The sequence below is a fragment of the Theropithecus gelada genome, chromosome 19 (assembly GCF_003255815.1).
Source record: "Theropithecus gelada isolate Dixy chromosome 19, Tgel_1.0, whole genome shotgun sequence".
NCBI classification, from domain to species: domain Eukaryota; kingdom Metazoa; phylum Chordata; class Mammalia; order Primates; family Cercopithecidae; genus Theropithecus; species Theropithecus gelada.
The window spans coordinates 31,730,631-31,751,319 of NC_037687.1; the positions used below are offsets into that span (position 1 = coordinate 31,730,631).

At 49.0% G+C, this 20,689-nt stretch overlaps 1 protein-coding gene across 2 annotated transcripts; it reads left to right on the plus strand.

The window, feature by feature from the left end:
* Window positions 1-2,444: 2,444 nt before the first annotated feature.
* Window positions 2,445-20,057, plus strand: LOC112613614 (leukocyte immunoglobulin-like receptor subfamily A member 6). Of its 2 annotated transcripts, XM_025369318.1 has the most exons (12): window positions 2,445-2,552; window positions 2,690-2,725; window positions 2,866-3,150; window positions 3,297-3,599; window positions 4,043-4,339; window positions 4,578-4,880; window positions 15,748-16,032; window positions 16,182-16,484; window positions 16,693-16,989; window positions 17,246-17,548; window positions 19,502-19,552; window positions 19,701-20,057. In XM_025369318.1, the coding sequence occupies exons 1-12, from the start codon at window positions 2,519-2,521 to the stop codon at window positions 19,790-19,792; spliced, it is 2,589 nt and encodes an 862-aa protein (XP_025225103.1). In that variant the 5' UTR covers window positions 2,445-2,518; the 3' UTR covers window positions 19,793-20,057. The 2 variants fall into 2 exon arrangements, with proteins under 2 accessions (XP_025225103.1, XP_025225104.1); XM_025369319.1 differs by lacking the exons at window positions 15,748-16,032; window positions 16,182-16,484; window positions 16,693-16,989; ... (1 more) ...; window positions 19,502-19,552; window positions 19,701-20,057 and adding exons at window positions 4,956-5,003; window positions 5,153-5,349 and having other exon boundaries at window positions 2,519-2,552; window positions 3,300-3,599.
* The last annotated feature ends 632 nt before the right edge of the window (window positions 20,058-20,689 follow it).

Below are 20,689 nucleotides of genomic sequence, written 5' to 3' on the forward strand. Positions count from 1 at the left end.
ATGGTTATATAAGGGTAATTAACATATCCGCCATTTCAAACATTTATCGTTTCTTTGTGTTGAAAACATTCAAAATCCTCTTTTCTAGCTATCTGAAAATACATAATAAACCTTAATGAGTCAATAGGTTGCCGTTGGTGGTGCTTCTCATCATTACGGGGGTTACTCTTTGCTGTCCGTGTTTGTTGAATGGTTCATTTCTTACACACCTAACTGTCCATGCAAGGTAGTTCTTAGTGCTCTCCTGAGAGTCAGACTGAAAAAGAGGGGATTGTTCCAGCTGTCCCTGCTGCATGACCTCTACTTCTCCAAACATGTCATCTGCTTAGGGTCTTGCCCAGCACGGGAGGGTCTAGTGTGAACCTCACACTCACACGTGGGACAGACACCCATATCTGACCATGTTACAGTGAATCTGTTTCACACAAAAAAGGGAGATGATCCAGTGTGGACCCTGGACCCAGGTCAATGAGCAGAGATATTCCAGCGCCTGTCCATGCACACAGGGGAGGAGGAACCACAGTTTCCAGCCTCACCCAGAGCCCTGACTCCTTCGTGTCTGTGAGGACCTGGGGTTCCTCTTCTGTGCCACACAGAGGTGGAAATCTCCCCCGCTAATGAGCCCTGGGTGGTCCCAGGCATCAGTGGTCCCTCAGCTCTGGTCTATGATCTGTCTTATGGCACCCTGTCCATTTCAGGAATTTGTTATTTAACTTTTTCTACGTAAGACCGTGACTACATGATTCGGAAATATCGTACATAGATTTCTCGGTGTTCAAAGCCAATGTGGGCTCTTGATGGCAGCATCAATGCTCCACGGTGGAGCCCAACATCAGGATCCTCTCCCATCCTAACCCTCCTGTCTTAACTGGTCTGGAAATTCACCATGGCTGAGACTGAGCCCCTCCCTTGTCCTGGGCACCGCTGCCCTCCACGGCCACTGTGATGAGTGGGGTTCATGACAACAGGCTCCAAACGAGGAAACTGAGGCTCAAGGATGGGATATTACTGCCCAAGGTCACACAGGCAGGGGATGATAATCAGGAACTAAATAAAAGTCATCTCCCAACCCAGCGTCCGAAATCAGAGCTTAAACCTAATGTAATTGCTCCAAAAACCTCAAACGTAGATTAAGGCACAGAGGATGGCCCAGGAAGTGAGGGGCACTGAGGAGGCAGGAATGACTTAGAGGTTTGTTCTCAGGGATGGGTGGGGGTGGAGGCTGCTGCAAAAAGAAAGGAAGGAAAGAAGGAGGGAAGGAGGGAGGGAGGGGGGAGGGAGAGAGGGAGGGAGAGAGGAAGAGGAAGAAGGAAGGAAGGAGGGAAGGAAGGAAAGAGGGGAGGAAGGAAGGAAGGAGGGAAGGAGGGAAGGAAGGAGGGAAGGAAGGAAGGAGGGAAGGAGGGAAGGAAGGAAGGAGGGAAGGAGGGAAGGAAGGAAGGAAGGAGGGAAGGAAGGAAGGAGGGAAGGAGGGAAGGAAGGAGGGAAGGAGGGAAGGAGGGAAGGAAGGAGGGAAGGAGGGAAGGAAGGAGGGAAGGAGGGAAGGAAGGAGGGAAGGAGGGAAGGAAGGAGGGAAGGAAGGAGGGAAGGAAGGAAGGAGGGAAGGAGGGAAGGAAGGAGGGAAAGAAGGAAGGAAGGAGGGAAGGAAGGAAGGAGGGAAGGAAGGAAGGAAGGAGGGAAGGAAGGAAGGAAGGAGGGAAGGAAGGAAGGAAGGAGGGAAGGAAGGAAGGAAGGAGGGAAGGAAGGAAGGAGGGAAGGAAGGAAGGAGGGAAGGAGGGAAGAAAGAAGGGAAGGAAAAAAAGAGAGAAGGGAAGTTTGGTAGAAAGGAAGGGATTGTTCTTGAAGGGAAAAGAAAGGGACTGTTTGGGAGAAAAGAAACACACACTCCAGGGACAGAAAAACATACGTTTTATTATCTTTATTCCCTGCGTTTCTCCTGTGTTCTCACTGCCACACACAGCTCAGCCTGGGCTGCACAGCCCGGTGTCAGGTGCGTCTCTGCTGACCTGGGTCTGCCTGCAGCATGGACCTGCATCTTCCCTGAAGCATCTCCAGGGCTGGAGAGACGATTGCCATGGTAAGGAACCCGTGACGCTGAGCCGATGGACGGGCTGAAGGAGGGAGGGAGACCCCATGGGGAGGCTCTGAGAGGGAAGAGGAGCCCATGGTCGCCCTCGCCTGAAAGGGGCTGACTCAGGAAGTCACCGGGTCTATTTGCTGCTGTGTCCCAGCCCTCAGTGAGATAAAGATAAATCAGGCAGACAGTGGGCCAGGGACAAGGAGACCCCATTTCTCTCTGAAATGTCTGCAGAGAGCCTGGTGCCCGCCCCCACCTCAGCCCTGGGGAAATGAGAGCCAGGCTCTGGGGGAGGGCAGTTTCTGTTCCTGTGGGCTGAGGATGAGACAACCCCCCGATAAGAAGGACCCAGCCTCTGAGGGGCCACACCCTGTGTGTCTCTCTGTCCTGCCAGCACCGAGGTCTCATCCATCTGCAGAGCTGAAAGGAGACAGAGGAGACGCCATGACGCCCACCCTCACAGCCTTGCTCTGCTTTGGTGAGATCTGAAGAGGAGAGAGGAAATCCCACAGGCCCTGGCCTATCAAGAGATCCCAGGGCTTTAGGCAGCTCCCAGGCAGGGGAGGACCTGCTCGGGCTTCAGGGGCAAATCTCTCACAGAGAACTCTCTTCCAGGGCTGAGTCTGGGCCCCAGGACCCACGTGCAGGCAGGTGAGTCTGTCCCCAGCTCTCCCAAGTCCCTCCTCCTCACCCTGGACAGCTGGGGATGGAGACAGCAGATCTGGGCAGGGAGCTGGGATGACCTGACGGGTGGGGAAGGTCCTGGGATCCAGGCTTTGATATCCTTCCAGGGCCCCTCCCCAAACCCACCCTCTGGGCTGAGCCTGGCTCTGTGATCATCCGGGGGAGCCCCGTGACCATCTGGTGTCGGGGGACCCTGGAGGCCCAGGAGTACCGTCTGTATAAAGAGGGAGGCACAGAGCCCTGGGACACACAGAACCCACTGGATCCCAAGAACAAGGCCAGATACTCCATCCCATACATGACAGAGCACCATGCAGGGAGATTTCACTGTTACTATTACAGCCCTACAGGCTGGTCAGAGCCCAGCGACCCCCTGGAGCTGGTGGTGACAGGTGAGAGGACACTCAGGGGTCCCAGCCCCAGGCTCTGCCCTCAGGAAGGGGGTCGGCTCTCAGGGGCGTCTCCCTCTCACAGCCCAGCCCTGGGGATGATGTGGGAGGTGGGAGCCCATTAAACACGGTGCCTCCTTCTCTCCTAGGAGCCTACAGCAAACCCACCCTCTCAGTCCTGCCCAGCCCTGTGGTGGCCTCAGGAGGGAACGTGACCCTCCGATGTGTCTCACAGCGGGGATATCACCATTTTGTTCTGATTGAGGAAGGAGAACACAGGCTCTCCCAGACCCTGGACTCACAGCAGCTCCACAGTGGGTGGTACCAGGCCCTGTTCCCTGTGGGCCCCGCGACCACCAGCCACAGGTGGACGTTCAGATGCTATGGATACTACAGCAACACCTCCCAGGTGTGGTCCCACCGCAGTGACCCCCTGGAGATTCTGGCCTCAGGTGAGGGACCACGGCCTTCTCTAATCCACTTTCGGGGCAGCTGACAGGCTTGGGGAGTTTGGCTGGTGACTGACTCTGGAAAGGACCCAGAGTGATGTGTGGACGGACGGACTGCAGGCGTGAGGGAGACCCCATGGGGAGGCTCTGACATGGGAGGAGGAGGCCTCGGCCACTCTCACCTGGAAGGGGAGGACTCAGGAAGGCACCGGTGTGTTTGCTGTGAGGTCCCGGCTCTCAGGGAGAGGAGGAAAGATCAGGCACAGGGGCCAGGGCTAGGGAGACCCCACTCCTCGGAAATGACTCCAAGACAGCCCGGGTGAGAAGGAGGCCCGGGGGTCAGAGACTCAGAGTGAGAGACAGTGAGACCTGCAGGGCCAGGACGGGAGAAGGAACAGGCGTGGGAGGAACCAGCCCTCTGAGTCCCGGCTCCTCTTTCCCTCCAGGCGTGTCTAGGAAGCCCTCCCTCCTGATGCTGCAGGGCCCTGTCGTGGCCCCTGGAGAGAATCTGACCCTCCAGTGTCGCTCTGATGTGGACTATAACAGATTCACTCTGCACAAGGCGGGGCAACGTACCTTTCTCCAGCGCCCTGGTCAGCAGCCCCAGGCTGGGCTCTCCCAGGCCAACTTCACCCTGGGCCCTGTGAGGGGCTCCCACGGGGGCCAGTACAGATGCTACGGTGCACACAACCTCTCCTCCGAGTGGTCGGCCCCCAGTGACCCCCTGGACATCCTGATAGCAGGTGAGGAGCCCAGCGGGTTCAGTCAGGGACCCAGGCTCTGCACAGGCCCTGCTGGGGGAGCCCAGGTGGTGATGGCCGGAATGGAGGGGAAGGAGAGATAGATAGAGAGAGGGGATGGGGGGGAGGGGGACACTCAGAAAAAACAGAGACAGAGACTGAGGGTCCCAGAGAGAGGCCTGGGGAGGTCTCAGCTCAGAACAAGGTGGGGCAGCCCCTCATCCATCTGTCTTCTCTCCAGGACAGATCCGTGCCAGACCCTCCCTCTCGGTGCAGTTGTGGCCCACGGTGGTCTCAGGAGAGAAGGTGACCCTGCTGTGTCAATCACAAGAGTGGATGGACACTTTCCTTCTGACCAAGGAGGGGGCAGCACATCTCCCGCTGCATCTGAGATCAAAGCACAAAGCTCCTATGTACCAGGCTGAATTCCCCATGAGTCCTGTGACGTCAGCCCACGCGGGAACCTACAGGTGCTACGGCTCACGCAGCTCCAACCCCCATCTGCTGTCTCCCCCCAGTGACCCACTGGAGCTCGTGGTCTCAGGTGAGGGCCCTGACCCTGTCCTCTCTGAGCTCAAAGGCTCAGCTCAGGCCTGTTTCCCTCTGTTTTGATTCTCAGGAGCTGCTGATATGCTCAGCCCATCACAAAACGAGTCTGACTCTGAGACTGATGTGTGAGGAGATGCTCTCAGTTATGGGGCTGGCACAGAGGATTGGGTCCTGTGAAGGGGAGGTGGGTGACCTGGGTGGACATCCAGGGATCCTAGGCTGATTCTGATCCACCTTGACCTCTGTGACTTCTTTGCCCACCATCCCCAGCCTCGCACCCCCAGGATTACACAGTGGAGAATCTCATCCGCATGGGTGTGGCCGGCTTGATCCTGGTGGTCCTCGGGATTCTGTTATTTGAGGCTCGGCATAGCTGGAGAAGCTTCCCAAGATGCAGCCGGGAGGTGAACAACAGAGAGGATAATGGACCTTTCGGAGTCATGAAGCCTCAGGAACAGATCTGATGATCCCAGGAGATTCTGGAAGAAAATCTAGGGCCAATGCTATCTGGACTGTCTGCTGGTCGTTTCTAGAGGAAGGAATCAATGTTTGAGTGCAGGGACATTTTCTGGGGTGATCCATGGAGAACCATTAAAATGTGATACCTTTCCTCTCCGTTAATGTTAACTTTCCTTGGTTGGATCCGCTTCTTTTCCCATCCTTAGACATGAGGCTCCCTCCCACACGGCAGTCTTGGGTCCACACCTCTGCACACCTGCGTGCTCTGGTCCATGGCATGTCACACAGTCCTCTTCATTTCTCATTGCGACACTTCCTGGTGTACTTTATTGGGTCTTCATGTCTTCCGTTCAGAGTTCCACACCTGGTTTAGGAGCTAATTCAATGGGAGAAGATCAGATTCCCACCAGGAAAAGATAAATGCACCATGATGCCCTCACCTCCTATGTGGACCCTATGAGCCCTTCCCTCCTTATCAGATGCTATCTGTGTAGTTTCTCCTGAAATATCACCACTTGGAATCATCACACTGGCATTTTAAGTCACAACCCAAAGGTGTGCTAATTCTGAAAAACACATTTTTTAGACCGGGCGCAGTGGCTCATGCCTGTAATCCCAGCACTTTGGGAGGCCAAGGTAGGTGGATCCCTTGAAGTCAGGAGTTTGAGACCAGCCTGGCCAACATGGTGAAACCCCATCTCTACCAAAAATACAAAAATTAGCCGAGTGTGGTGGCACTTGCCTGTAGTCCCAGCTACTCGGGAGGCTGAGGCAGGAGAATCACTTGAACCCAGGAGGTGGAGGTTGCAATAAGCTGAGATTGTGCCACTGGACTTCAGCCTGGGCGGCAGAGCGAGACTCCATCAAAAACAAACAAACCAACAAACAAAATCCAATACAAAATGACAATATCCACAGATTCTATGGAAGAATTCTTAAATGATTCTTCCTACCTTCTGGTGGTCAGACATTCCTTGGCTTGAGGCAGCATAATGCCAATTTCTACCTCCCTCTTTACAAGGCTTCCTCCTGTGGGCCTCTGTCTTCACCTGGTATTCTTCTTTCTGGGTATCTTCTCATCTTCAAACGATAGTATCAGTCAAATAAGATGAGGGCTTATTCTAATTGATTACGATCTCATCTTCTTAACCTGAACGTGTCTGCAAAGACCCTTCTCCAAATATGTTCATGTTTGTAGGTAATCAGGCTGAGAATTTCAACATATCTTTTTGGGGAATAATTCAACTCATAATAGTACCTAAAAGAAAAATACGCATAGAAATCCATTTAACCAAAAAAAGTGCAATACTTATACACTGACAATTTAAAATATTGGTCAAAGAAATTTTCAAAGACCTAAATAAGTGAAAAGTCATCTGAGGATCATAAACGGGAAGGTTTAATATTGTATGGATGCCAGCATTTTTTACGAAATCATCAGAATCTGTGAAACCTCCATTAAAATTTCAATGCCTTGCCGGGTGCAGTGGCTCATGCCTATAATCCCAGCACTTTGGGAGGCCAAGGCAGACGGATCATGAGGTCAGGAGTTCGAGACCAGCCTGGCCTACATGGTGAAACCCCATCTCTACTAAAAATACAAAAATTAGCCAGGCGTGGTGGTGCACTCCTGTAATCCCAGCTACTCAGGAGGCTGAGGCAGGAGAATTGCTTGAACCTGGGGACAGAGGTTGTGGCGAGACGAGATTGCTCCATTGCACTCCAGCCTGGGCAACAGAGCAAGATTTCATCCAAAAAAAAAAAAAAAAAAATTCAGTGCCTTTTTTTAAGAAATGGAAAATTCATGTGGAATTGCAAATTACATAGAATAGCAACTTTTTAAATAAAAGTACAAAGTTGTAGATCTCACTCTTCTCAATTTCCGAATTTATTAAAAGCTACAACAATGAAATCTATCCGGTATTGGCATGAGAACAGACACACAGGTGCATGGAATAGAACGGAAAGACAAGAAAAAAATCCATCTACATGATCAATTGACTTTTATCAAGGCTGCCAATATCATTCAACTGGAAAAAAATGGCCCCTTCCACACATGGCGTTAGGAAAATGGGATATTTACAAGAAAAATAATGAAACTGGACCCTTAGACTAAACACAAAGTTAAAATAAATCGAAATTACAGCTGAAATGATCAAACGTGGGGGTAAATCTTCACAGCCTTGGACTTGACAATCACTTTTTAAATATAGCACTAACAGCATAAGCAACAAGAGAAAAAAGATGAATCAATGAGACTTTACCAAAATTTAACATTTTTGTGCACCAAAAGACACTATCAACAGAGTGAAAAATGGCCTACAAAACTGGAAAAACATTGCAAATTATATATCCAATAAGGATCTATTCTATCCACCAGAATATACAAAGAATATCTTCAACAACATCGAGAACAACAAACAGCCAATTAGAAAATAGTCAGAGTGCTGGCACAGGTATTTCTACACAGAAGGTGTACAGTGTACAACAAGCACATGAAGAGATGTTTCAGTACCATTAGTCATTAGGGAAATGCAAACAAACCACAGTGAGATACCACCTCACACCTACTAGGATGGTCATATTTCAAAAACAGAAAGTAAAAAGTGTTGTTGATGATGCAGAGGAATTGGGAGTCTCATACATTGCAGGTGTGAAAATTAAATGGTCCGGCCACTGTGGAAAGTGGCTCATCAGTTCCTTGCAGAACTGAACCCATGATTAAATACATGCTAATTGGTACATGTAATGCGTCATATCAACTGAATGAAAGACCAAAATCACATGATTATCACAATAGATGCATTAAAAAGCATTTGATAAGATTCGACATCCCTTCATAATAAAAACTTTGAACACACTGGATACAGAAGGAATGTACATCAGCACAACAAAGGTTACATATGACAAACAAACAGCTGACATTTATCCTGAGTGGGGAAAAGCTGAAAGTCTTTCCTCTAAGGACTGGACCAAGACAAGGGTGCCCACTTTCACCACTATTATTCAACCTCTACTGAAGTCCTAGCCAGAGCAATTAGGCAAGAGAAAGAAATAAAAGGCATCGAAATTGGAAAGAAGAAAGTCAAATGGGTCCTGTTTGCAGATGATAAAAATGTTTTTTTCTACTTTAAGTTCTGGGATACATGTGCTGAATGTGCAAGTTGGTTACATGTGCCATGGTGGCTTGCTGCCCCTATCAACCCATCATCTAGGTTTTAAGACCTGCATGCATTACATATTTGTCCTAATGCTCTCCCTCCCCTCTCCCCCCACCCCCCAACAGGCCCAGTGTGTGATGTTCCCCTCCCTGTGTCCATGTGTTCTCATTGTTCAACTCCCACTTATGAGTTAAAACAGGCAGTACTTGGTTTTCTGTTCTTGCGTTAGTTTGCTGAGGATGATGGTTTCCAGCTTCATCCATGTCTCTGCAAAGGACATGAACTCATCCTTTTTTATGACTGTATAGTATTCCATGGTGTATGTGTGCCACATTTTCTTCACCCAGTCTATCACTGATGGGCATTTGGATTGATTCCAAGTCTTTGCTATTATAAATAGTGCTGCAGTAAATATATATGTGCATGTGTTTTTATAGTAGAATGATTTATAATCCTTTGAGTATATGCCCAGTAATGGGATTGCTGGGTCAAATGGTATTTCTAGTTCTAGATCCTTGAGGAATTGCCACATTGTCTTGACATTGTTGAACTAATTTACACTCCCACCAACAGTGTAAAAGCATTCCTATTTCTCAGCATCCTGGCCAACATCTGTTGTTTCCAGACTTTTCAGTGATCGCCATTCTAACTGGCATGAGATGGTATCTCGTTGCGCTTTAAATTTGCATTACAAAAACTTAAAGACTCCACCAGAAAACTCTTAGAACTGACAAATTTAGTAAGGTTGCAGGATACAAAATCAACATACAAAAATTAGCAGCTTTTTCAGCTACACCAATAATAGTCTAGCTGAAAAGAAATCAGGAAAGCAATCCCATTTACAATAGCCAGCAAAAATTACCTGGGAATAAATTAAACCAAGGAGGTGAAAAATCTCTGTGATAAAAGTTGTTAAACTCTGAAGAAAGAAATTGAAATGGACACCCAAGACCAGAGAGATATTCCCTATTCATATATTGAAAGAATATATATTGTTTAAAATGACTATACTATGCAAAGTGATCTACAGATTCATTGCAATCCCTATCAACATACCAATGACATTCTTCACTAAAATAGAGAAAAAAAATTCTGAAATGTGTATGGAATCAAAAAATACCTCAAATAGCCAAAGCAATTCTGAGCAAAAAGGATAAAGCTGGAGGTATCACACTACCCGACCTCAAAACATTCTACAAAGCTATAGTAACCAAAACAACATGGTTCTGGCATAAAAACAAACAAACAAACATGTAGTCCAATGGAACAGAACAGAGAGCCCAGAAATAAATGCATACATCTATAGTTGAGAGATTTTCAACAAAGGCCCTAAGAACATACATTGGGGAAACAAAAGTCTTGTCAACAAATGGTTCTGGAAAAACTGGACATGCATGTACAGAAGAATTAAACTAGACCTCTATATCTCACACTACACAATAGTCAACTCAAGGCCAGCTGCGGTGGCATCATGCCTGTAACCCCAGCACTTTGGGAGGCTGAGGCGGGCAGATCACTTGAGGTCAGGAGTTTGAGACCAGCCTGACCAACATGGTGAAATCTCATCTCTATTAGAAAAAGAAAAATACAAAAATTAGCCAGGTGCTTTGGCATGCATCTGCAATCCCAGCTATTCAGGAGGCTGAAGCAGGAGAATCACTTGAACCCGGGAGGTGGAGGTTGCAGTGAGCCAAGATCACACCACTGCACTCCAGCCTGGGCGACAGAGTGAGACTCTGTCAAAAAAAAAAAAAAAATCAACTCAAAACGGATTAAAGAAATAAATGTACTACTGGAAACTATGAAACTATGAGAAGAAAATATAGGGGAAACACTTCAGGACAATAATCTGGGCAAAGATTTTTTAGGTAAGACCTCAAAAGCACAGGCAGCAAAAGCAAAAATAGGCAAATGAGATCATATCAAACTACAAACCTCCTGCACAATCATGGGAACAAACAGCAGAGTGAAGAGACCACCTACAGAATGGGAAAGAATATTTGCAAGCGAGAAATCAATCTCCAGAATATACAAGGAGCTCAAACAACGCAAAGGTTTTGAAGGATGGTGATGAGAAGATTCTGCTACTTACAGAAAGGAAGAAGTTAGAGAAAGAAAATTTAGGAGAAACAAAACCATAAACCTAGCTTGTTCTGCTTCTCTCTGTGACTCAGTTAACAGTCTTAAACACATCTCCCTAAGCCTCCTTCCCCGGTGGGATTCCTGGGTCGTGTGAGGGCCTCATTGGTCCCTCTGGTAAACCCAGGCACAGAGTGGAGCAGCTGTCGTTTTCTCAGGATCTTCCCCTTCACATATAATTAACGCACCTACACCATGCTACTCTCAGAACCCTTCAAATAAATGTCCCCCGGTTCATTCACCACCAGAGTCCCAGCTCAGCTGGTTCCCTAGCTTAGGACTGAGTGGTATCTTGGAGGTAGTTTCCACCACAGCCCCCTTCCTCTGCTATGAGGCTCAGTGACACACCAGACACCCTTTCCAGCCAGGCTCCTGGAAGGTCTGGGTGAAGACTGGGACCCTGAGGCATTGCTTAGCAATGTGGCTTAACATAAACTTCTATGTAAAACTTCCAACCACTTTCACCAAGGGGTTACTTCCTGCATCTTGAGGTGTGAGGGCACCTTGGTTGGTCTGCAATATCAGATCCTATAGAGATCCTACAAACATGTTGCAAATTCTTTGAGGATTCTAGCACCTTCAGACAGGCTATTGGGAAATGGTGACACCCATAACCTTCTAGTTCCAGGACAGAGAGCCTTAGCCCAGGGCTATGTTTTCTGAGGGTCCTCAAAGTAAACAGTTCTATGTTCCAGGAGAACCCTAGATCTCTAAGGGCAGAAAGCCACACACACGCAGGCAAAAAGCAAGAGATTCAAGGAAAAGCTGAGCAAAGAGAGGCAGGAAAACACTCACACGATGAGTCACGTTGCAGAGCTAGAACCGAGATGGAGAGAGGCACGAGCGGGCACAGAGTGTGCTCCCCAGAACAGATGGAGAGAATGCCTTTTTCATGCCTGGAGGATAGGCTGACTAAGGCTTGTGATCGACAATCAAGGACTATTTTTTTCCCCAGCTGTCTACAAGAGACCTTCCATCTGAGCTCAACTGTGCCCTGCAGTAATGATGGAGAGAACGTGACTTTGCTCTGCAGCTCTGGAAGCTCATTTGACCTGTGCCTTCTACAGGGAGGGGAGGCCCCTGGACACTGGCTCACTGGGGTGCAGAGACACAGTGGCGCATTTGGGCCAGTTTCTCTCGGTCTTGGGGCTGGTGATGGGACCTCTAGATGCTGCAGTTCTCTGTCAACGGCTCTGCCTGTGAGTGATCAGCCCAGGGTGACCACTGTTATTGAGGGGAAGCCATGCCTGCTGCAGGTCCTGTGAAACACTAAATCATAAAGCCATGTCTGAGGGACAGCCTGCTGGAGACATGGGAATCTTAGGGATTCCAGACAAATTGAAGCAATGAGAAACACAAAGAGGAAAAAAGAGGTTGAGTATGACGGGGGTGTCAGGTAGACAGGGCAGCTCCACACTCTCCACTGCTTCCCGTCTGGAGGCCCACTTTGGGGTCCTGCTTATCCAAGTGAGTGAAGAAAGAGGTCAGGACAAACACAGATGCAGTTTGGGGAGATAAGCGGTGGCCTCAGCCCCTCGCCCTTTTCCATCTTCCGGAAGCCCCTCCTGAGCTCTCACCAAAGAGAGATTTCCCATTTGGAAACTCGGATATTTATTATCCTGGGCGGAGGCAATGTCTCTTGATTATGGGCACTTTCCATCACCAGGCACCTGCTAGTCCTCTCTATACCTTCCCTCTCAGGAAAGGAATTGTCCCTCATGGGATTCCAGGGAAGACACCCCAGGACCCCTATCAGTCACTAGGGAGATGACAGAGTAGAGGAAGGCAGGGGACCAACCCTCCATAGAGAATGGTCCTACTTCGGTGGGACGAGGGAGGCTCTCCCTCACCCATTTGCTGTTCTGTTACCTTGGAACCCTAGGAGAACTTGTTAGTCACCCACAGAATCCACCCCTGAATGTGGTGTGCAAAGTGGTGCTCTTAGCCTCCAGTGTGAAGTCCCTGGGGAGATGGAAGGCCCCCATGTGAGTGAGGGCTGTGCCACCTCCAGCTGTGGGACCTTGGGCTAGGCAGCCCCTCCCGAGTTCCTAGGTTCCCCATCCACATCTGAGACTGTGGTCAGTGCATCTGAGACTGTGGTCAGTGCATCTGAGACTGTGGTCAGTGCGGGAATCCACAAGACCCTTCAGCCTCCAATGCTCTGGGACAGAGGCCTCATCCACAGGGAGGAAGGAGTCAGAGTGACCTGAGCCCCTACTCAGAAGCAAGTCTAATCCACTTTCCATCAGGGCCTGTGGGGAAGGGAAGATGAAGAAACGGAGCCTGCACCTGGCTGTGTGGGCGCAGTAGGTGAGGGGGAGGATGAGGGCTCCTGAGAGTATGCCATGTGGCAGAGACCCTGCAGCACACTCAGGAAGGGCTCTGGAAGGATCCAAGGAAAGTTTCCAAGAAGAGGGAAGAGTAAGTGACAGAGACCCTCAACCGTGGATTTCACTGAGGTGCCCATGATGATATAGGGAGAATGGGGGTGTCTGGGCAGGAAGAATATCGTCGGGGTGAAACGGGTGGTGATTGGCTCCGTGTCAGAACTCCTGTGGAGGGAGGGGCCTGGCCCACATGAAAAGGTCTCTGATCCTACCCCAGCCCCCAGCCCCTGTTCTCCAGGATGACACTGTGGGAATTCCATCAGGAGGGGTGTGATAGGGCTGGTCTTCCTGGCTCTATTCACAATGCTGGCTGGGGCCTGGGAACCCATGGGGAGCCACAGGTGGAAAGGGAGGACACTCTATTAACCCAGCGGCAACAAACATGGGGTCTGACAATGGAACTCACTTCCTGGAGGCCAAGAAAGACACTTGTAGGACAAAAGGGAAAGGGCGGTGGCTTGCTTGGTTCCATTCACTGACAACCCACAGGAGATGTCCAGTCCTCTTTTTATTTATTATTTTATTTTATTTATTTTGAGATGGAGTTTTGCTCTTGTTGGCCAGGCTAGAGTGCAATGGTGCGATCTTGACTCACTACAACCTCCGCCTCCCGGGTTCAAGCGATTCTCCTGCCTCATCCTCCCACTTAGCCGGGATTACAGGCGCCTGCCACCACAGCTAGGTAGCGTTTGTATTTTTAGTAAAGACGGGATTTCGTCATCTTGGCCAGACTGGTCTCAAACTCCTGACCTCATGAGATGTGATCTGCCCGTCTCGGCCACCCAAAGTGCTGGGATTACAGACGTGAGCCACCGCACCCAGCAAGAGTTTCAGTGCTCTATCGGATTCCCTGCCTACTCCATGTTACATGTAATGTTCCACCTCAGGCGTGTTTCCTCTCCTTTCCGTCTCCTTCCTCTTCTCCTTCTCCGTTTTTCTTTTCAATTTTTATTTTTTGAGACAGAGCCTTGCGCTGTTGCCCAGGCTGGAGTGCAGTGGCACAATCTCGGCTCACTGCAACCTCTGCCTCCTGGGTTCGAGAGATTCTCCTGACTCAGCCTCTTGAGTAGCTGAGATTACAGGTGCCTGCCACCACATCTGGCTATTTTTTGTATTTTTAGTAGAGATGAGGTTTCACCATGTTGGCCAGGCCAGTCTCGAACTTCTGCCCTCAGGTGATCCACCTGCCTTGGCCTCCCAAAGTGCTGGGATTACAGGTGTGAGTCACCACTCCCAGTCCTGAGTGATCTTTCCTCTTTAGTGTGTTCTCACAACCACCTCTCACTGGGTTTTCTTGTACTTTTTTTTTTTTTTTTAGACAGAGTCTGGCTCTCCTGACCAGGCTGGAGTGCAGTGGCGTGATCTCGGCTCACTGCAACCTCCGCCTCCTGGGTTCAAGCGATTCTCTCACCTCAGCCTCCTGAGTAGCTGGGATTACGGATGCATGCCATCACACTCGGCTAATTTTCGTATTTTTAGTAGAGACAGGGTTTCACCATGTTGGTCAGACTGGTCTTGAACTCCTGACCTTGTGATCCGCCTGCCTCGGCCTCCCAAAGTGCTGGGATTACAGGCGTGAGCCACCGCACCCAGCCAGCTTTCTTGTTCTTATCTCTTAGTTCTCTGCCAGGGAATAAGATAGAAACCATTCCCTCAACCACATTCTAGTCGTGGTCCCTATTGTCATATTTCCACTTCTCTCTCTTTGGCAATAAATTAATTAATTGAGAAACAAGTTGCTGAATGTTCATCTTCTGCTAAACTGCATCCCCTAATTTTCCCAGAGCCTCCCCTAATGAAATCGACTGTATTTACTGAAAGCAGGAAGTGGGTCTCTTCAGATCAGGATGACTGTCTCCTGGGGAAATATTTGTCTTCGCATCGGTGGGGAAAAGGAAAGTCGATGTCATGAGTGGAGGCTCTGAGAAAATAAGGGCTGTGTTTTCAGTTTAGACTCCCGCCCAGTTGGTAGCTGACCTAGACGTGATGTTAGGTCTACCCTCCATGGGCAGGTTTTCAGACAAAGGAGCCCTGGCCATCAGGAGACACCTCAGGTTTGGGCTGAGATGTGTGCAGAGGGCCTGGGTCCTCCTGAGCCCCCACACTGGGGGGAATCAGAGACAGGCCCAGCGAGAGGCTGTGTCCACTTCCTGTGGGTTGACAGCTGTGGGGACCCAGACAGGCGGCAGCAGGCTCTGACTTAACCACATCCGCGCGTCTGTCTGTCCTGGAGGGTCGTGTGGTCTCCTGTCCCACAGCTGGAGCACGCAGAGCAGGCATCATGGTGTCCATCCTCCCTGTTCTACTGTGCCTCAGTCAGTGGTGGAGAGACGAGGGACAGGAGGGGCACTGGGCTGGGGTGAGGGGGGTCCCACAGCAGCCTTGATCGCTGGAGACCCTGAGGGGTCAAGTGGCTACTGGTGCTCCAGCAGGAAGAGAAGCCGTCACACTTCTGTCTTCCAAATCCCCCACAGGAAACGCTCCTCCATGGCTGAGTCTGGACCAGAATACCCGAGCACCTGTGGGTGAGTCTCTGCTAAGCTCCCATGCCCTACCTCACACTCAGCACCCGGACTCTCATCTCAGGGCCTTCTGAACGGAGGGTGAGAAAATCAAGAGGGTCCATGGCCTGAGCTGGGAATGAGGGGCGGGGGAGGTCTGTGGACTCCAGCCTGTGGTTGGATCCTCCCTAACCAGGGATCCTCCCCAAACCCAGGGATCCTCCCCAAACCCAGCCTCTGGGCTGAGCCAGGCTCTGTGATCAGCTGGGGGAGCTCCGTGACCCTCTGGTGCCAGGGGACCCTGGATACCCAGGGTTACCATCTCACCAAGGAAGGAAGCCCCATGACCTGGCACCAACAGAGCCCACCAGAGCCCAGGAACAAGACCAACTTCTTCATCCCACCCATGAGACAGCACTATGCAGGGACATACCACTGTCACTATCTCAGCTCTGCAGGCTGGTCAGAGCTCAGTGACCCGCTGGAACTGGTGGTGACAGGTAAGAGGACACTCAGGGGTCCCAGCCCCAGGCTCTGCCCTCAGGAAGGAGGTCAGCTCTCAGGGGCATCTTCGTTCTAATAACTCAGCCCTGGGGGATGATGTGGGAGGCGTGAGTCCCGTTTAAGACAGTGTCTCCTTCTTTCCTAGGAGCCTACAGGAAACCCACCCTCTCAGCCCTGCCGAGCCCGGTGGTGACCTCAGGAGAGAACGTGACCATCCAGTGTAGCTCCAGGCTGGGATTTCAGAGGTTCATCTTGATTGAGGAAGGAGAAAACAAGCTCTCCTGGATGCTGGACTCACAGGAACTCTCCAGCGGGCTGTTCCTGGCCCTGTTCCCTGTGGGCCCTGTGGCCCCCAGTCACCGGTGGATGTTCAGATGCCATGGATATTACAGGAACATCACCCGGGTGTGGTTGGAACCCAGTGATACCATGGAGATCCTGGTCTCAGGTACAGACATCTGCTCCTTGCCCGATTTATTTTTGAGAACTCACTCTCAGGGAGTCCCACGTAGGAGGGTGGAACAGGGGAAGTTTGGGACTCCTGAGCCCAGAGAGACTGAGTGTGAGAGACAGTGAGACCTGCAGGGCCTGAACGGGAGAAGGAAGGGGTGTGGGAGGAACCAGCCCCCCTAGTCCCAACTCTTGTTTCCCTCCAGGCGTGTCTAGGAAGCCCTCCCTCCTGACCCTGCAGGGCCCTGTCGTGGCCCCTGGAGAGACCCTGACCCTGCAGTGTGGCTCTGATGTCGGCTACGACAGATTCGCTCTGTACAAGGAGCAGGGACATGACCTCCTCCAGGGCTCTGGCCAGCAGCTCCAGGCTGGGCTCTCCCAGGCCAGCTTCACCCTGGGCCCTGTGAAGGTGTCCCACGGGGGCCAGTACAGATGCTACGGTGCACACAACCTCTCCTCCGAGTGGTCGGCCCCCAGTGACCCCCTGGACATCCTGATCGCAGGTGAGGAGCCCAGCGGGTTCAGTCAGGGATCCAGGCTCTGCACAGGCCCTGCTGGGGGAGCCCAGGTGGTGATGGCCGGGATGAGGGGTGGGGATCCTAAGGGAGAAAGACACAGAGAGAGACAGGGGATGGGTGGGGAGGGGGAGACTCAGAGAAAACAGAGACAGAGAGACTGAGGGTTCCAGAGAGAGGCCTGGGGGAAATCTCAGCTCAGAACAAGGTGGGGCAGCCCCTCACCCATCCTTCTTCTCTCCAGGACAGATCCCTGACAGACCCTTCCTCTCAGTGCAGCCGGGCCCCACGGTGGCTTCAGGAGAGAACGTGACCCTGCTGTGTCAGTCACGGAGCCCGATGGACACTTTCCTTCTGACCAAGGAGGAAGCAGCCCATCACCTGCTGCGTCTGAGATCAGAGCACCGAGCTCACCAGCACCAGGCTGAATTCCCCATGGGTCCTGTGACCTCAGCCCATGCGGGGACCTACAGGTGCTACAGCTTACACAGATTCTTCCCCTACCTGCTGTCTCACTCCAGTGACCCCCTGGAGCTCGTGGTCTCAGGTGAGGGCCCTGACCTTGTCCTCTCTGAGCTCAAAGGCTCAGCTCAGGCCCTGCCCCCAGCAGAGCTCAGGATGCTAAGGAAAGAGGGGAGTAAAGGGAGAGGGCCCAGCCCATAAGAGGGTGGAAATTGTCAGGGACCTCCTAATCCTGGGCTCCCACCCCAGAGACCTCAGATGGGGCTAAAGGCCAGGGAGGACTGAAATGAGATACGGAGGAACCTCGGAGGAATCATACTTAGACTGAGGATAGAAGATGGAGGCTCCACCCACTCCCCACCTGGGCTCCCCGGGCAGCCCCCTAACACTCAGTGCATACCTGAGACTAAGGGCAGATCGTGCACCTGCTCACTGCAGCAATGCAGGCAAATATTCAACAGCAAACCTCATGCGCAATTCCTTTCTGTCCTTTATTTTTTATGTCCACGTATCTATTGTTTCTCTTTCTGTTTCTGAAGATTTCAAAGCAATGCTGGCATTTATAATTTACACATTTAATTTGGTAGGTAGCGTTATGATGTAAAATAACTGTGTTCTGATTTTCTTTGGGATTAAATTAAATATGTGCATTCATGATGGAGAATAACTTCTTATTAATAATGTCTGTTTATCCAATACATTTAAAATTAAACTTTATACATTTATATCAGCAGGCTTTTGAAGTTATATTCATAACAACTGTGGACATTGTGAATTTTAAGGATTGTTTTACTACTTGAATAATTTGAAAGGCTTTGATTCCTTTCTATCTTCTAAAATTAGTTAAGTATAGATGAGAAAGTTCTTGGTTTGAGTATGCTGATTTTAGTTCCCATTAACTTACCCCTGACACACTCCCTTTCAATCCTTTCCCAAATGATCTCTTCTGATTTATTGATAATAATTACATTAACCACAAGAAAATGGAGGACCAACTTGTTTCTAAATTTTATAATACTCTTCTCACTTCAAATATGTATGTATGTGTTTATATATACCCACACACCATTATCTATCTTATAATGTATATTATGTATTATATATTTATATATACCTACACACTATTATCTATCCTATAATATATATTATGTATTATATATTTATATACACCCACACACTACTATCTTATTATATACTCTGTATTATATATTCATATATACGCAAGTAGATATCTTGTTATATATTATGTGTTATATATACATACATTATATATGTATATATAATATATACTTATATATTATATATTATATATACTATTATATATCTTACTATATATTATGTATTATATATACACTATTATTTATCTTATTATATATTATGTATTACATATTTATATACACACTATTATATATCTTATATATTATGCATTATATATTTATATATTAACAGACTATTATATATTGTATTATATATTATGTATTATATATTTAGAGATACACATACTATCATACATCTTATTATATATTATGTATCATGTATATATATACACACTATTATATATCATATATTATGTGTTATATATTTATATATACACACTATTATATATCTTATAATATATAATATATTATATATTTAGATATACACACACTATTATATGTCTTATTATATATTATGTATTACATATTTAGATATACACACTATTATATATCTTATTACTTATTTATATGTATACACACACTATTATATATTATGTATTATAGATTTATTTATACACACACTATTATATATCTTCTAATACCTAAGCATTATATATTTACATACACACACTATTATATCTCAATTATGTATATACACATATTTATTCCTGTGCATATATGTATGTACGCACCTCTGCCGCATCAGGAAAAGGTCCTATCACATAACTACGGAACAGTTAGGAGAAGTGTAGACACAAAGGAATGCAGAAACTGAGGGACATGTTGGCTTAGGTCTCTTCAACTCCTCACACACCTGCCCCCTTTTTTTGGTTGATTCTCAGGAGGAGCTGAGACCCTCAGCCCATCACAAAACCAGACAGACTCCAAGACTAGTGAGTGAGGAGATGCTCTCGGTTATGGGGCTGGCACAGAGGGTCAGGTCCTGTGAAGGGGAGGTGGGCATCCTGGGTGGGCATCCAAGGGTCCTGGGTCATGTTGATCTGCCCTGACCTCTGTGACCTCTTTGTCCTCCATCCCCAGCCTCACACCCCCAGGATTACACCGTGGAGAATCTCATCCGCATGGCCGTGGCTGGCTTGGTCCTGGTGGTCCTTGGGATTCTGCTGTTTTAGGATTGGCACAGCCAGAGAAACCCCCAAGACGCAGCCAGGAGGTAAACACAAGAGAGAACAATGCATCCGTCAGAGTGCTAGAGCCTTGGCAATGAATCTGATGGTCCCAAAAGGTTCTGAAAGAAAGTCTGGACCATCATTTGGGAAACTGTCTACTGAGAAGGTCGAGAAGGGGGGGCATGGGTCAGGTGTAGGAAGATGTCCGGGTGCCTGTAGAGAATGCTTCCTCTATTAAACCTCCATTAAACGGCGGTGCTTTCCATCCTGCTGTTGTGGACCCTCCGTGACTGCCCCTCCCTTCCTTTTGCTCCCTGTGACGTGAGGGCACATCCCCCGTGGTGGGTTTGCATCCACACCCCTGTGATCACGTGCTGTGGTCCACTGTCATGTAATGCATTTTTCTTTGTTTCCAACTGCCACATTCCCTGAAGTGAACTATTGATTCTCCATCTCTTCAATTCTGAGCATAGATCTGGATTAAATAACTGGAATAGGTGGGCAAATGTGTATTTGGGACTTTGAAACATGAGTCTGAGGCCAGGCACAGTGGCTCATGCCTGTAATACCAGCACTTTGGGAGGCTGAGGTGGGCAGATCACCTGAGGTCAGGAGTTCTAGGCCAACCTGGTCAATATAGTGAAACCCCATCTCTACTAAAAACTTAAAAAATCAGCTGGGCATGGTGGGGCATGCCTGTAATCCTAGTTACTCGGGAAGCTATGGCAGGAGAATCGCTTGAACCCAGAAGGTGGAGGCTGCAGTGAGCCGAGATCGGGCCACCACACTCCAGCCTGGGCAACAGAACGAGACTCCATCTCAAAAAATAAAAATAAAAAATATACTTCTTGGTCCTTTTTGTTGGACTGCTCACCTCTCACACTTTGTCTTCCACCTAAG

Excerpts from the sequence above, each read along its gene's own strand:
- LOC112613614 (XM_025369318.1), top strand. The coding sequence starts at position 2,519 with ATGACGCCCACCCTCACAGCCTTGCTCTGCTTTG. Across the intron at positions 4,340-4,577 it reads CCTGGACATCCTGATAGCAG|GACAGATCCGTGCCAGACCC; the intron begins GTGAGGAGCCCA and ends TCTTCTCTCCAG. Across the intron at positions 19,553-19,700 it reads CCAGACAGACTCCAAGACTA|CCTCACACCCCCAGGATTAC; the intron begins GTGAGTGAGGAG and ends CTCCATCCCCAG.